At 47.6% G+C, this 15,580-nt stretch overlaps 1 protein-coding gene across 4 annotated transcripts in view; it reads left to right on the top strand.

Moving 5' to 3' along the window:
- Nucleotides 1-14,959, top strand: part of LOC130298231 (oocyte zinc finger protein XlCOF22-like) — a 171,469-nt gene extending 156,510 nt beyond the window's left edge. For all 4 annotated transcript variants that reach the window (XM_056551151.1, XM_056551150.1, XM_056551152.1 and 1 more), the window contains one exon: nt 13,443-14,959. In XM_056551151.1, coding sequence (XP_056407126.1) covers nt 13,443-14,869 — 1,427 coding nt within the window. In that variant the 3' untranslated portion in view covers nt 14,870-14,959. The remainder of the gene's footprint in view (nt 1-13,442) is intronic.
- Nucleotides 14,960-15,580: the final 621 nt, after the last annotated feature.

The following is a 15,580-nucleotide window of genomic DNA, read 5'->3' as shown; positions in this document are numbered from 1 at the left end:
CGTAGGGGTGAATCAGGGCAAAGATGTCACTCGCCCTGAATTCCATCTGAAGGAGGAGCTCAACCACTTTAGTGTAAGGTGGACAGGCATCCTCGCACCTCCAAATCAGACAGACCACATTCCTACGATTATTGTCCTGCCCGGGTGTCGGAAGGGACCAGACCACCTCCCCATTCCGCTCTCGGAAAGCCCCCAAACCGTGCCTCTCTATCCAGAAAGACAGGTCGACCTCACCCCTCCCCTCTACCTGGATCGACCTGTCACCCCTGCGTAGAGCCTCCAGGAGGCGCTGTTGCAAATGGCCCCCAGGGCCGGACTGAGAAGGGGACCCCCCCTGAACCCCCGGCAGTGACATTGGCATAGCTCCTAGGAGCAGTCACTACCGGGGGGGCAGCCAGACCAGACCCAGATTCAGAGCCACCTATACCACCATTCACACCACTACTCTCATCCACACCAGACTTCCCATTCATACCACTACCACTCCCACCAACATTCACTCCACTGACACTCCCACATACACTCCTCTCTTCCACAACACTACTGCACTCAGCATTCACACACCCTGCACTCTTGACCTGACTAATAGATTCTGGGCTGGCTGGGCGTTGTAGTATCGCTGGCTTCAGAATAGTCTTTTTCTCTGGCTTAGGTGCTGCTGCTGGGGTCGACACCGATAGCTCCTCCTCCATGGCTGGTGTTATTATCCGAGTCTGAGGCTGCCCCACCGGGCGCACCCCAGCTCCTCCCACAATGCCAGCACCTGCTTTGCCCGACCGCACGGGCTCTGCGGATTATTCTGGCACCCGCACACTGCCCCCCCCTCACAGAGGAGTGCCCCGCAGTACCTGCAGAACACACTATACTCGGAGGACCGCCCCCCGAGCACATGGACCTATCACTCTCTGCCACCGGCACCCGGACACTCCCCCCCCCCCCCTCACAGAGGAGTGCCCCCTGCAGTGCCAGTAGTGCCCACAGCACTCGGGGAACCACCCCCCGAGCACACGGCGGCATAGCTCGCCACTGACACTTGGATACGCCCCCCGCAACCCTGGGGCGGTCCTATAGTGTCAGAGCTGCCCACCATGAGCCCATCCTGCCCCTCCCTAGCGGCAGGATGGGTGGGCTTCACTTCTATTGCGTCCACAGCCTTTACTGATGCCATGCTGTACCCCCCCCCCATGCTGGCTCTGTTCCACCACAGAAACGGGGTCTGGCAGTCTGGGGGGTCCAGCAGCCTGAACCAGCTTTGCAGCTGGCCCAGACTGCTGGAAAGGAACAAAGACATACTGCACAGTTTCCTGGATCTTATGTTTCTTTGCCTTATGCTTCACTGCCACATCCTCACATGGGTCATCTCCAAAAGTGAAATGCTGGAGGTGGGCTGGGGACTCCTGCATTACGATCGCCCTCAGCAATCCCCCAGCCTCACTCTCCACATCCTCCTCTTCGCTTTCACTAAGCGGAAGCGCCACCTGTGCCGGCTCAATATAGCTGTCCTGGATGGTGACACAGGGAGTAGAAACATGCGCAGTATCCTCCTCTACCATCTGTACATTTTCCTCCACCTTCTCCTCCTCCTTTACTCCATCACCACCATCCTCACTGCCACTACTCTCCCCATCATCCACCTTACCTGGGGATTTCATGGCGGCAAACCTGTCTTTGTTCTCCAGCTTCTCCCTGAAGAGACCGCTCCCCTCCAGGATCTCTGCTCTCCTCTCCTCCAGCTTTGTTATCTTTGCTTTCAGGGCTGTGATTTTCCTTTTAAACTCTGGCCTGTTTCTCTTGGACCCAGAGTTTGCCAGACTCTGAGTCCCACACAGGTCCTCTCTTGCCGACCTCAACTCCTTACCGCACCGTTCATACTCGGCAAATCGTGCAATCATTCGGGAACAGTATGTGGAGCTGGAATCTTTGGGCCCTCTCTCAGCCCACAACTCCGCACTTTTTCTCCTCGCATTTCTTCCACCAGATCTCTGGCTGGCACCCGTTGCCAGAGGAGCAGAGCCTGCATTGCTGCAGACTCTGCTGAATCTTCTGCCTCCGGATGGAACAATGGCTGTAGCAGTTTTCTCTCCAACCCCGTCAGCCTTGAAGAACGGGGAATGGAGGCCTCAGGCTCCATGCAGGAAAGCTCTCCCAGGGAGCCTGCCACACCCCTGGGAAAGGCTTGATGGAAAACGCTGCTTCTCTGGAAGTCTGGAGCTCAAAAGAGACACACCCGACAGCTTCTCACACTGAACGGTTATGGACTGCTGTGTTCACAGGAATTGGTCTCTGCTGACACCTCTGTCCATGTCCGAAACTGGTCAGTGCAGGAGAGGTTCACTATGAGGGTTTTCTCCTACTCTTGTTACGCCGAGCGCTCCGGGTCCCCGCTCCTCCCCGGAGCGCTCGCTACACTCTCGCTACTGCAGCGCTCCGGTCAGATCCACTGACCCGGTGCGCTGCGATACCGCCTCCAGCCGGGATGCGATTCGCGATGTGGGTGGCGCCCGCTCGCGATGCGCACCCCGGCTCCCGTACCTGACTCGCTCTCCGTCGGTCCTGTCCCGGCGCGCGCGGCCCCGCTCCCTAGGGCGCGCGCGCGCCGGGTCTCTGCGATTTAAAGGGCCACTGCGCCGCTGATTGGCGCAGTGGTTCTAATTAGTGTGTTCACCTGTGCACTCCCTATTTATACCTCACTTCCCTGCACTCCCTCGCCGGATCTTGTTGCCATTGTGCCAGTGAAAGCGTTTCCCTGTGTGTTCCTAGCCTGTGTTCCAGACCTCCTGCCGTTGCCCCTGACTACGATCCTTGCTGCCTGCCCCGACCTTCTGCTACGTCCGACCTTGCTTCTGTCTACTCCCTTGTACCGCGCCTATCTTCAGCAGTCAGAGAGGTTGAGCCGTTGCTAGTGGATACGACCTGGTCACTACCGCCGCAGCAAGACCATCCCGCTTTGCGGCGGGCTCTGGTGAAAACCAGTAGTGACTTAGAACCGGTCCACTAGCACGGTCCACGCCAATCCCTCTCTGGCACAGAGGATCCACCTCCTGCCAGCCGGCATCGTGACAGTAGATCCGGCCATGGATCCCGCTGAAGTTCCTCTGCCAGTTGTCGCCGACCTCACCACGGTGGTCGCCCAGCAGTCACAACAGATAGCGCAACAAGGCCACCAGCTGTCTCAACTGACCGTGATGCTACAGCAGCTACTACCTCAGCTTCAGCAATCATCTCCTCCGCCAGCTCCTGCACCTCCTCCGCAGCGAGTGGCCGCTTCAGGCCTACGACTATCCTTGCCGGATAAATTTGATGGGGACTCTAAATTTTGCCGTGGCTTTCTTTCTCAATGTTCCCTGCACTTGGAGATGATGTCGGACCAGTTTCCTACTGAAAGGTCTAAGGTGGCTTTCGTAGTCAGCCTTCTGTCTGGAAAAGCTCTGTCATGGGCTACACCGCTCTGGGACCGCAATGACCCCGTCACTGCCTCTGTACACTCCTTCTTCTCGGAAATTCGAAGTGTCTTTGAGGAACCTGCCCGAGCCTCTTCTACTGAGACTGCCCTGTTGAACCTGGTCCAGGGTAATTCTTCCGTTGGCGAGTACGCCGTACAATTCCGTACTCTTGCTTCAGAACTATCCTGGAATAATGAGGCCCTCTGCGCGACCTTTAAAAAAGGCCTATCGAGCAACATTAAAGATGTTCTGGCCGCACGAGAAATCCCTGCTAACCTACATGAACTCATTCATCTAGCATCTAGCATTGACATGCGTTTTTCCGAAAGGCGTCAGGAGCTCCGCCAGGATATGGACTTTGTTCGCACGAGGCGTTTTTTCTCCCCGGCTCCTCTCTCCTCTGGTCCCCTGCAATCCGTTTCTGTGCCTCCCGCCGTGGAGGCTATGCAGGTCGACCGGTCTCGCCTGACACCTCAAGAGAGGACACGACGCTGCATGGAGAATCTCTGCCTGTACTGTGCCGGTACCGAACACTTCCTGAAGGATTGTCCTATCCGTCCTCCCCGCCTGGAAAGACGTACGCTGACTCCGCACAAAGGTGAGACAGTCCTTGATGTCAACTCTGCTTCTCCACGTCTTACTGTGCCTGTGCGGATATCTGCCTCTACCTTCTCCTTCTCTACTATGGCCTTCTTGGATTCCGGATCTGCAGGAAATTTTATTTTGGCCTCTCTCATCAACAGGTTCAACATCCCGGTGACCAGTCTCGCCAGACCCCTCTACATCAATTGTGTTAACAATGAAAGATTGGACTGTACCATACGTTTCCGCACGGAGCCCCTCCTAATGTGCATCGGACCTCATCATGAGAAAATTTAGTTTTTGGTCCTCCCCAATTGCACTTCCGAAATTCTCCTTGGACTACCCTGGCTTCAACACCATTCCCCAACCCTGGATTGGTCCACTGGGGAGATCAAGAGTTGGGGTCCCTCTTGTTCCAAGGACTGCCTTAAACCGGTTCCCAGTACTCCCTGCCGTGACCCTGTGGTTCCCCCTGTAACCGGTCTCCCTAAGGCCTATATGGACTTTGCGGATGTTTTTTGCAAAAAACAAGCTGAGACTCTACCTCCTCACAGGCCTTATGACTGTCCGATTGACCTCCTCCCGGGCACTACTCCACCCCGGGGCAGAATTTATCCTCTCTCTGTCCCAGAGACTCTTGCTATGTCTGAGTACATCCAGGAAAATTTAAAAAAGGGCTTTATCCGCAAATCCTCCTCTCCTGCCGGAGCCGGATTTTTCTTTGTGTCCAAAAAAGATGGCTCCCTACGTCCTTGCATTGACTACCGCGGCCTTAATAAAATCACGGTAAAAAACCGCTACCCCCTACCTCTCATCTCTGAACTCTTTGATCGCCTCCAAGGTGCCCACATCTTTACCAAACTGGACTTAAGAGGTGCTTATAATCTCATCCGCATCAGAGAGGGGGATGAATGGAAAACGGCATTTAACACTAGAGATGGACACTTTGAGTATCTGGTCATGCCCTTTGGCCTGTGCAACGCCCCTGCCGTCTTCCAAGACTTTGTTAATGAAATTTTTCGTGATCTCTTATATTCCTGTGTTGTTGTATATCTGGACGATATCCTGATTTTTTCTGCCAACCTAGAAGAACACCGCCAGCATGTCCGCATGGTTCTTCAGAGACTTCGTGACAATCAACTTTATGCCAAAATGGAGAAATGTCTGTTTGAATGTCAATCTCTTCCTTTCCTAGGATACCTGGTCTCTGGCCAGGGACTACAAATGGATCCAGACAAACTCTCTGCCGTCTTAGATTGGCCACGCCCCTCCGGACTCCGTGCTATCCAACGTTTTTTGGGGTTCGCCAATTATTACAGACAATTTATTCCACATTTTTCCACCATTGTGGCTCCTATCGTGGCTTTAACCAAAAAGAATGCCAATCCTAAGTCATGGCCTCCTCAAGCGGAAGACGCCTTTAAACAGCTCAAGTCTGCCTTTTCTTCGGCTCCCGTGCTCTCCAGACCTGACCCATCTAAACCCTTCCTATTGGAGGTTGATGCCTCCTCAGTAGGAGCCGGAGCGGTCCTTCTACAAAAAAATTCTTCCGGGCATGCTGTTACTTGTGGGTTTTTTTCTAGGACCTTCTCTCCGGCTGAGAGGAACTACTCCATCGGGGATCGAGAGCTTCTAGCCATTAAATTAGCACTTGAGGAATGGAGGCATCTGTTGGAGGGATCAAGATTTCCAGTTATTATTTACACCGATCACAAGAACCTCTCCTATCTCCAGTCTGCCCAACGGCTGAATCCTCGCCAGGCCAGGTGGTCTCTGTTCTTTGCCCGATTTAATTTTGAAATTCACTTTCGGCCTGCCGATAAGAACATTAGGGCCGATGCTCTCTCTCGTTCCTCGGATGCCTCGGAAGTAGAGCTCTCTCCGCAACACATCATTCCCCCTGACTGCCTGATCTCCACTTCTCCAGCCTCCATCAGGCAAACTCCTCCAGGGAAGACCTTCGTTTCTCCACGCCAACGCCTCGGAATCCTCAAATGGGGTCACTCCTCCCATCTCGCAGGTCATGCGGGCATCAAGAAATCCGTGCAACTCATCTCTCGTTTCTATTGGTGGCCGACTCTGGAGACGGATGTTGTGGATTTTGTGCGAGCCTGCACTGTCTGTGCCCGGGATAAGACTCCTCGCCAGAAGCCCGCTGGTCTTCTTCATCCTCTGCCTGTCCCCGAACAACCTTGGTCTCTGATTGGTATGGACTTTATTACAGACTTACCCCCATCCCGTGGCAACACTGTTGTTTGGGTGGTCGTTGATCGATTCTCCAAGATGGCACATTTTATCCCTCTTCCTGGTCTTCCTTCAGCGCCTCAGTTGGCTAAACAATTTTTTGTACATATTTTTCGTCTTCACGGGTTGCCCACGCAGATCGTCTCGGATAGAGGTGTCCAATTCGTGTCAAAATTCTGGAGGGCTCTCTGTAAACAACTCAAGATTAAATTAAACTTTTCTTCTGCATATCATCCTCAATCCAATGGGCAAGTAGAAAGAATTAACCAGGTCCTGGGTGATTATTTACGGCATTTTGTTTCCTCCCGCCAGGATGACTGGGCAGATCTTCTACCATGGGCCGAATTCTCGTATAACTTCAGAGTCTCTGAATCTTCCTCCAAATCCCCATTTTTCGTGGTGTACGGCCGTCACCCTCTTCCCCCCCTCCCTACTCCCTTGCCCTCTGGTTTGCCCGCTGTGGATGAAATATCTCGTGATCTTTCCACCATATGGAAAGAGACCCAAAATTCTCTCTTACAGGCTTCATCACGCATGAAGAAGTTTGCTGATAGGAAAAGAAGAGCTCCCCCCATTTTTTCTCCTGGAGACAAGGTATGGCTCTCCGCTAAATATGTCCGCTTCCGTGTCCCTAGCTACAAATTGGGACAACGCTATCTTGGTCCTTTCAAAATTTTGTGCCAGATTAATCCTGTCTCTTACAAACTTCTTCTTCCTCCTTCTCTTCGTATTCCTAATGCCTTTCACGTTTCTCTTCTTAAACCACTCATCATCAACCGTTTCTCTCCCAAACTTGTTTCTCCCACTCCTGTTTCCGGCTCCTCGGACATCTTCTCTGTAAAAGAGATACTGGCCTCCAAGAAGGTCAGAGGGAAAACTTTTTTTTTGGTCGATTGGGAGGGTTGTGGTCCTGAAGAGAGATCCTGGGAACCTGGGACAATATCCTAGACAAAAGTCTGCTCCTCAGGTTCTCAGGCTCTAAGAAGAGGGGGAGACCCAAGGGGGGGGGTACTGTTACGCCGAGCGCTCTGGGTCCCCGCTCCTCCCCGGAGCGCTCGCTACACTCTCGCTACTGCAGCGCTCCGGTCAGATCCACTGACCCGGTGCGCTGCGATACCACCTCCAGCCGGGATGCGATTCGCGATGCGGGTGGCGCCCGCTCGCGATGCGCACCCCGGCTCCCGTACCTTACTCGCTCTCCGTCGGTCCTGTCCCGGCGCGCGCGGCCCCGCTCCCTAGGGCGCGCGCGCGCCGGGTCTCTGCGATTTAAAGGGCCACTGCGCCTCTGATTGGCGCAGTGGTTCTAATTAGTGTGTTCACCTGTGCACTCCCTATTTATACCTCACTTCCCCTGCACTCCCTCGCCGGATCTTGTTGCCATTGTGCCAGTGAAAGCGTTTCCTTGTGTGTTCCTAGCCTGTGTTCCAGACCTCCTGCCGTTGCCCCTGACTACGATCCTTGCTGCCTGCCCCGACCTTCTGCTACGTCCGACCTTGCTTCTGTCTATTCCCTTGTACCGCGCCTATCTTCAGCAGTCAGAGAGGTTGAGCCGTTGCTAGTGGATACGACCTGGTCACTACCGCCGCAGCAAGACCATCCCGCTTTGCGGCGGGCTCTGGTGAAAACCAGTAGTGACTTAGAACCGGTCCACTAGCACGGTCCACGCAAATCCCTCTCTGGCACAGAGGATCCACCTCCTGCCAGCCGGCATCGTGACAACTCTGGACAGTTTCTGACAAATAAAAGTAAATAAAAGTAATTTAGAAACCTGTAAAACTTTTGGGGACCCGGTGATCTAAAATTAAAAAAAATTGTGGTTCCACCGGAGTACCCCTTTTAAGCTCTGTGTCCTGTCAGTCTTTTCTGCTGTATATTCCTTTATTCAGTCAGAATATAAACTATAAATGATGAGAATGTGAGACGGTTGAGAATATAATAAAGGTGATTTGTTCTGATCATCTCCATCTGGTTTTGTGGTTCCTGACATTACACAAGGGCCATGAATCCGGATGATGCAGACAATCCACCAGCACCAAACATTTTCACTATAATGGATCTGCAGGATCAGAGGATTGAGCAATTGGCACTTGTAATGCAGACGCTTTAGAATCGTACGTCTCCCCTAGAGCCTCCTGTGCCTCAAGCGGCAGCCACCTACCCTCCTGCTCCGGCAACTATTTCTGCTGCCATAGAAGCCATTGCCTCCTGTGGGTTTACTGGATCTGCCCCGCTTCCCCAGCATTATGGGGGCGATCCTAATGAATGTAGAGGCTCCCTGAACCAAGTGGGCATTTATCTGGAAATGGTCCCGCAGTCCTGTCCTAATGATAGAAGTAAGGTAGGATTCCTGATCTCCCTCCTTACTGATAACGCTCTATCCCCGGTGAATCCTCTTTGGAGACTGATAAACGTATTATCTACGACTACAGAGACATTTCATCTCCCTGTCCGTTCTCCCTCTGCGGCAGAGCAGCTCATGTCCATGTAACAGGGGACGAGAACTGTGGCCAAGAATTCAATAGAGTTGTGTATTGTAGCAGCAGAAGTGTGCTGGGATAAGGAAGCGCTGGTGGACACGTTCTCTCGTGGACTCTCTGATATTATACAAGATGAGATTGTGGCCTCCTGGATCATCTGAAAGGGTGAAACCAATGCAGCTCAGGACCACCCCCCTTTCCGTGGAGGAGAAGGATTATAGTAGGGGGGAGGGGATGTGTCTGTATTGTTGCCCTTTGCTCGGATCATGCCAAACCTGGTGAGGAAACACTTGGGGTCCTGCTAGGGACAGATATTGGGTGGGCTTTCTTCATCCCCAGAGTTCCACAAAGACAAAGCTATGATTAGGATTATCCTATCACGGTATATTTCCTCTGTGGTCACGCAGGTCCCCGTGGTCTCCAGTGCCGATGGGTATTTTAACCCCTTAAAGACTTTTTTTTTTTTTTTTCCGTTTTTGCACTTTTTCGTTTTTTCCTCCTTACATTTTAAAAATCATAACCCTTTTAATTGTGCACCTAAAAATCCATATGAGGCTTATTTTTTGCGCAACCAATTCTACTTTTGTAATGACATCAGTCATTTTACCCAAAAATCGACGGCGAAACGGAAAAAATTAAATCATTGTGCAACAAAATGGAAGAAAAAACGCCATATTGTAACTTTTGGGGGCTTACGTTTCTATGCAGTAAATTTTTCGGTAAAAATGACGACTTCTCTTTATTCTGTAGGTCCAGATGGTTAAAATGATCCCCTACTTATATAGATTTGATTTTGTCGCACTTCTGAAAAAATCATAACTACATGCAGGAAACTTTATATTTTTAAAATTGTCATCTTCTGACCCCTGTAACTTTTTTATTTTTTCACGTACAGGGTGGTATGAGGGATTATTTTTTGCGCCTTGATCTGAAGTTTTTATCGGTACCATTTTTGTTTTGATTGGACTTTTTGATCGCTTTTTATTCATTTTTTCATGATATAAAAAGTGACCAAAAATACACTATTTTGGACTTTGGAATTTTCTTTCGCGTACGCCATTGACCGTGCAATTTAATTAATGATATATTTTTATATTTACGACATTTATGTACGCGGTGATACCACATGTTTATTTTTATTTACACTGTTTTTGTTTTTTATTATGGGAAAAGGGGGGTGATTCAAACTTTTATTAGGGAAGGGGTTAAATCATTATTAACTTTTTTTTCACCTTTTTATTGCAGTGTTATAGCTCCCATAGGGGACTATAACACTGCACACACTGATCTCTTACACTGGTCATTGTTATCCCATAGGAGACTATAACACTGCACACACTGATCTCTTACACTGATCATTGTTATCCCATAGGGGACTATAACACTGCACACACTGATCTCTTACACTGGTCATTGTTATCCCATAGGAGACTATAACACTGCACACACCGATCTCTTATACTGATCATTGTTACCCCATAGGAGACTATAACACTGCACACACTGATCTCTTACACTGATCATTGTTATCCCATAGGGGACTATAACACTTAACACACCGATCTCTTATACTGATCATTGCTATCCCATAGGAGACTAGAACACTGCACACACTGATCTCTTATAGTCCCCTATGGGATAACAATGATCAGTATAAGAGATCAGTGTGTGCAGTGTTATAGTCCCCTATGGGATAACAATGATCAGTATAACACTGCACACACTGATCTCTTACACTGATCATTGTTATCCCATAGGGGACTATAACACTTAACACACCGATATCTTATACTGATCATTGTTATCCCATAGGAGACTAGAACACTGCACACACTGATCTCTTATACTGATCATTGTTATCCCATAGGGACCTATAACACTGCACACACTGATCTCTTATACTGACCATTGTTATCCCATAGGGACCTATAACACTGCACACACTGATCTCTTATACTGATCATTGTTATCCCATAGGAGACTATAACACTGCACACACTGATCTCTTACACTGATCATTGTTATCCCATAGGAGACTATAACACTGCACACACTGATCTCTTATACTGATCATTATTATCCCATAGGGGAATATAACATGCAGTACATTGATTCAATACACTGATCAATGCCTTTGTATTGCAATGCATTGATTAGTGTTATCCGTGGTTGATTGCTCAAGCCTTGATTTCAATCAATGGCTAATCGGACACGCAGGAGGCAGGTAAGGCACCCTCCTACTGTGTTCTAGCTGATTGGGACATCGCGATTTTACCGCGATGGTCCCGATAAGCCCGACTGAGCAGCCGGGAAGCTTTCACTTTAGACGCAGCGATCATTCAGCCGTGACCATGCAGGTATGATACGAGCTCAGCTCCTGAGCTCGCTTCATAACCCCCCCGTTCCGCAGCGCCATTTACACACTGCATTTTGTGGCAAGGGGCTAAGGATGATGTGTTTGTAGCCAAAAACTCTATTCCACTACAGCTTTGGGTCCTCGCCTCTGGCCATGGAAGTGAGTTATAGAAGACCCTTACAGCCCCCTCACCTTATCCATGAGACAGTTCCCTTGTCTGTGGTGTTGGGGGCACTTTACCAGGAGACCCTCTAGTTCCAGGTGATTATCTCTCGGCATTATCCTGTTGTGCTCGGTTCTCTTTGTTCCCAGAGACATAGTCCTCATTTGGACTGGGTCACAGCTGAGGTTTGTCTTGGTCCCCTCAGTTTGCTTTTACCTGTATATATAGATCGGTTTGGTTGGTTTGTATCTCCTCGGTCTGTCGGATAATTTTACACGACAAAGATCTTCTCTTCCTAAAGTATACCAGGAGTACAGCAATGTGTTTGATAAGATGTAGGCGGGGGGCACTACCTCCCCACAGACCCCATGATTGTACTATTGAGCCTCAACCAGGTGCTGTACCCCTAAAGGGCCGAGTCTACCCTCTGTTTGTGGCAGAGAACCAAACCATAGAGGAGGATGTTACAGATGGACTGTCCCAGGAGTTCATCCAGAAATCTAGTTGAGGCCCCTGGGATTGGGGAGTTGAGGCCCCTGGGATTGGTGAGTTGAGGCCCCTGGGATTGGTGAGTTGAGGCCCCTGGGATTGGTGAGTTGAGGCCCCTGGGATTGGTGAGTTGAGGCCCCTGGGATTGGTGAGTTGAGGCCCCTGGGATTGGTGAGTTGAGGCCCCTGGGATTGGTGAGTTGAGGCCCTGTATCAATCGTAGGGGCCTCAATCACATTACAGTCTTATCCAAAGTAACTTATAGAGAATCTGACCCCTTGTTCTCCACACTAAAGCCAATATACGGGGTTATAGTGGGGTAAACAGCTTTACAAAGAGGGGTCACTTACTCAGAGCCTTTTAGTATATGCAGAGTTCCGGCGCTATAATCTTTAGCTCCCAGCTCTATCTGTATACTGCTGCTGTCTTTATGGGATCAGTTTATATAGAAGTTAAACACCTCCCCATCAGCTCTATCTGTATGCTGCTGCTATCTGTATGGGATCAGGATATATAGTAGCTATACATCTCCCCTGCAGCTCTATCTGTATGGGATCAGGATATATAGTAGCTATACATCTCCCCTGCAGCTTTATTTATATACTGCTGCTGCTATCTGTATGGAATTAGGATAAATTGTAGCTATACATCTCCCCTCCAGCTCTATCTGTATACTGCTGCTATCTCTATGGGATCAGGATATATAGTAGTTATACACCTCACCTGTGTTCATACATTGCATATTTTCCATGATTTTCCAAATTTGCTTTAAAAATTATGCTATTCCAATAGTTGCGCAAATTGCAGAAAAAACATGTAACCATGGAAACGTGTGAACAAATCTGAAGACTTCAAATCTACAGAAAACAACTAAATTGTGAATATAGGTAAAGTTTTGCCTCGCTGCAATATTTCTCCAAAATACACTCACCTTGAATAAGAAAGTGTCCTGATGAGTTCCATAAGGTATGGGGGGGGCGGTGTGGTTCTCCCTCGGCTTTCACCTCTTTTCTGTCCTCCGCACTCTTGGCGCCTCCTTTTAACCCTTTCCTCCTCTGTCTTTCTCCTTCCTTTCTTCCCCCACGATCAGACATTTTATCCTTCGGATAGGGGATAAGATGTCTGTGAGCGGAGTACCCCTTTAAGGTTCCCGGTTTAGGTTGTATTGTGTCTGTAGTCAGTGACTGTGTTATGCAGCTGTCCTCACTCTGTATACATCATGCTGTGCTGAATGGGATTTTGTCATAGACTTCCATGGTCTGTACTTACACTGTACGGCTCTTTACTCACTTTTTAGTAAAATAAGTTTAAATAAAAAAAAATGGAGTAAAAGATAACGCTATGTTATACATACCGATCGTACCAACCTGATCTATGAGGAGAACAAGTCTATTTTACTGCACATAACATGATTGCTAGGACTCTGTCACTGCCGGGACTCTGCTATTGATACAGCCTGTCTATGGTCCGATATTCCTGTGATCGTATGGACCGGACTTATATTTTAATGCACAGTTAATACAATGTAAGATCGGTCCCACAAAAAACAAGCTCTTAAATGCAGTGTAAATGGAAAAATAAGAGTTATGGCTATGAGCAGAGGAGGAAAAAATTTAAACATAAAAGCTTAAATTTCCTGGGTTGTTAAGGGGTTAATACTAATAATAAAATCTGTGTTATTCTTGGCAGATTCTTGTACCAGGAGATCAGAGGAGAATCTTATATCTTCAGATTATAAAGCAGATGATGATATCACACAAGATACATATGAAGAACATTCCATTATCCCAGATACACCCTCAGCCCTTCACAGCCAAGATCTCTCATCTCATCCTTATATACAGGTCCTGTCTTCTCAGTCATCACAGAAAGGTCACAGAAGGGGTGTTGGACATCAAAAAGCTCATACAGGAAAGAAACCATATTCATGCTCAGAATGTGGGAAATGTTTTACTAAGAAATCAAATCTTGTAGTACATCAGAGAACTCACACAGGAGAGAAGCCATTTTCATGTTTAGAATGTAGAAAGTGTTTTACTGATAAATCAAGTCTTCTTAGACATCAAAGAACTCACACAGGGGAGAAGCCATTTTCATGTTATCAATGTGGGAAATGTTTTACTCGGAAATCAAGTCTTGTTCAACATACAAGAACTCACACAGGGGAGAAGCTGCTTTCATGCTCAGAATGCGGGAAATGTTTTACTAAGAAATCACATCTTGCTCAACATACAAGAACTCACACAGGGGAGAAGCCATTTTCATGTTCAGAATGTGGAAAATGTTTTACTGACAAATCAAGTCTTGTTCAACATCAAAGAACTCACACAGGGGAGAAGCCATTTTCATGTTCAGAATGTCGGAAATGTTTTGCTTCGAAATCAGATGTTAATCAACATCAAAGAACTCACACAGCGGAGAAACCATTTTCATGTTCAGAATGTGGGAAATGTTTTCCTGGGAAAACAAATCTTTTTAAACATGAAAGAACTCACAGGACGGAGAAGCTATTTTCATGTTCAGAATGTGAGAAATGTTTTACTAATAAATCACATCTTGTTCAACATCAAAGAACTCACACAGGGGCAAAGCCATATTCATGTGCAGAATGTGGGAAATGTTTTACTAAGAAATCACATCTTGCTCAACATCAAAGAACTCACACAGGAGAGAAGCCATTTTCATGTTTAGAATGTGGGAAATGTTTCACTCGAAAATCAGACCTTGTTGTACATCAAAGAACTCACACAGGAGAGAAGCTACTTTCATGCTCAGAATGCGGGAAATGTTTTAGTAAGAAATCACATCTTGTTCAACATAAAAGAATTCACACAGGGGAGAAGCCATTTGCATGTTCAGAATGTGGAAAATATTTTACTGACAAATCAAATCTTGTTAAACATCAAAGAACTCACACAGGGGAGAAACCATATTCATGTTCAGAATGTAGAAAGTGTTTTCCTGACAAATCAAGTCTTCTTAGACATCAAAGAACTCACACAGGGGAGAAGCCATTTTCATGTTTAGAATGTGGTAAATGTTTTACTCAGAAATCAGATGTTGTTGTACATCAAAGAACTCACAAAGGAAAGAAGCCAATTCAGAGCAATAAATGATGCAGATAACACATCTATATATTAACCATGTACATAGGATATCTGACATTTATACATATATCATATACTGCTTCTCCAAACTTGTTACCATTTGTTAAAGGGGTACACCGGTGGAAAACTTTTTTTTTTTTTTTAAATCAACTGGTGCCAGAAAATTAAACAGATTTGTAAATTACTTTTTATAAAAAAAAATTGTAATCCTTCCATTAAATGATTAGCTGCTGAATACTACAGAGGAAATTATCTTTTTGGAACACAGAGCTCTCTGCTGACATGACGAGCACAGTGCTCTCTGCTGACACCTCTGTCCATTTTATGAACTGTCCAAAGTAGGAGAAAATCACCATAGCAAACATATGCTGCTCTGGACAGTTCCTAAAATGGACAGAGATGTCAGCAGAGAGCACTGTGCTCGTGATGTCAGCAGAGAGCTCTGTGTTCCAAAAAGAAAATAATTTTCTCTGTAGTATTCAGCAGCTAAAAACTACTGGAAGGATTACGATTTTTTAATTTAAGTTATTTGCAAATCTGTTTAACTTTCTGGCACCAGTTGATTTGAAAAAAAAAAAAGTTTTCCACCGGAGTACCCCTTTAATAAAAGTTTTCTTTCTGATATTATTTATTATCTTATATTCATCTCCGCACACTGGACTTATAATAAATGTAATATTGTCCCTGACGTTGTATATAGGGAATGTAACGCGTCAGTGT

Source organism: Hyla sarda, assembly GCF_029499605.1.
Source record: "Hyla sarda isolate aHylSar1 chromosome 1 unlocalized genomic scaffold, aHylSar1.hap1 SUPER_1_unloc_6, whole genome shotgun sequence".
NCBI classification, from domain to species: domain Eukaryota; kingdom Metazoa; phylum Chordata; class Amphibia; order Anura; family Hylidae; genus Hyla; species Hyla sarda.
Note: the sequence above shows the minus strand (reverse complement) of the source record. Positions and strands in the feature narration are given on the sequence as shown.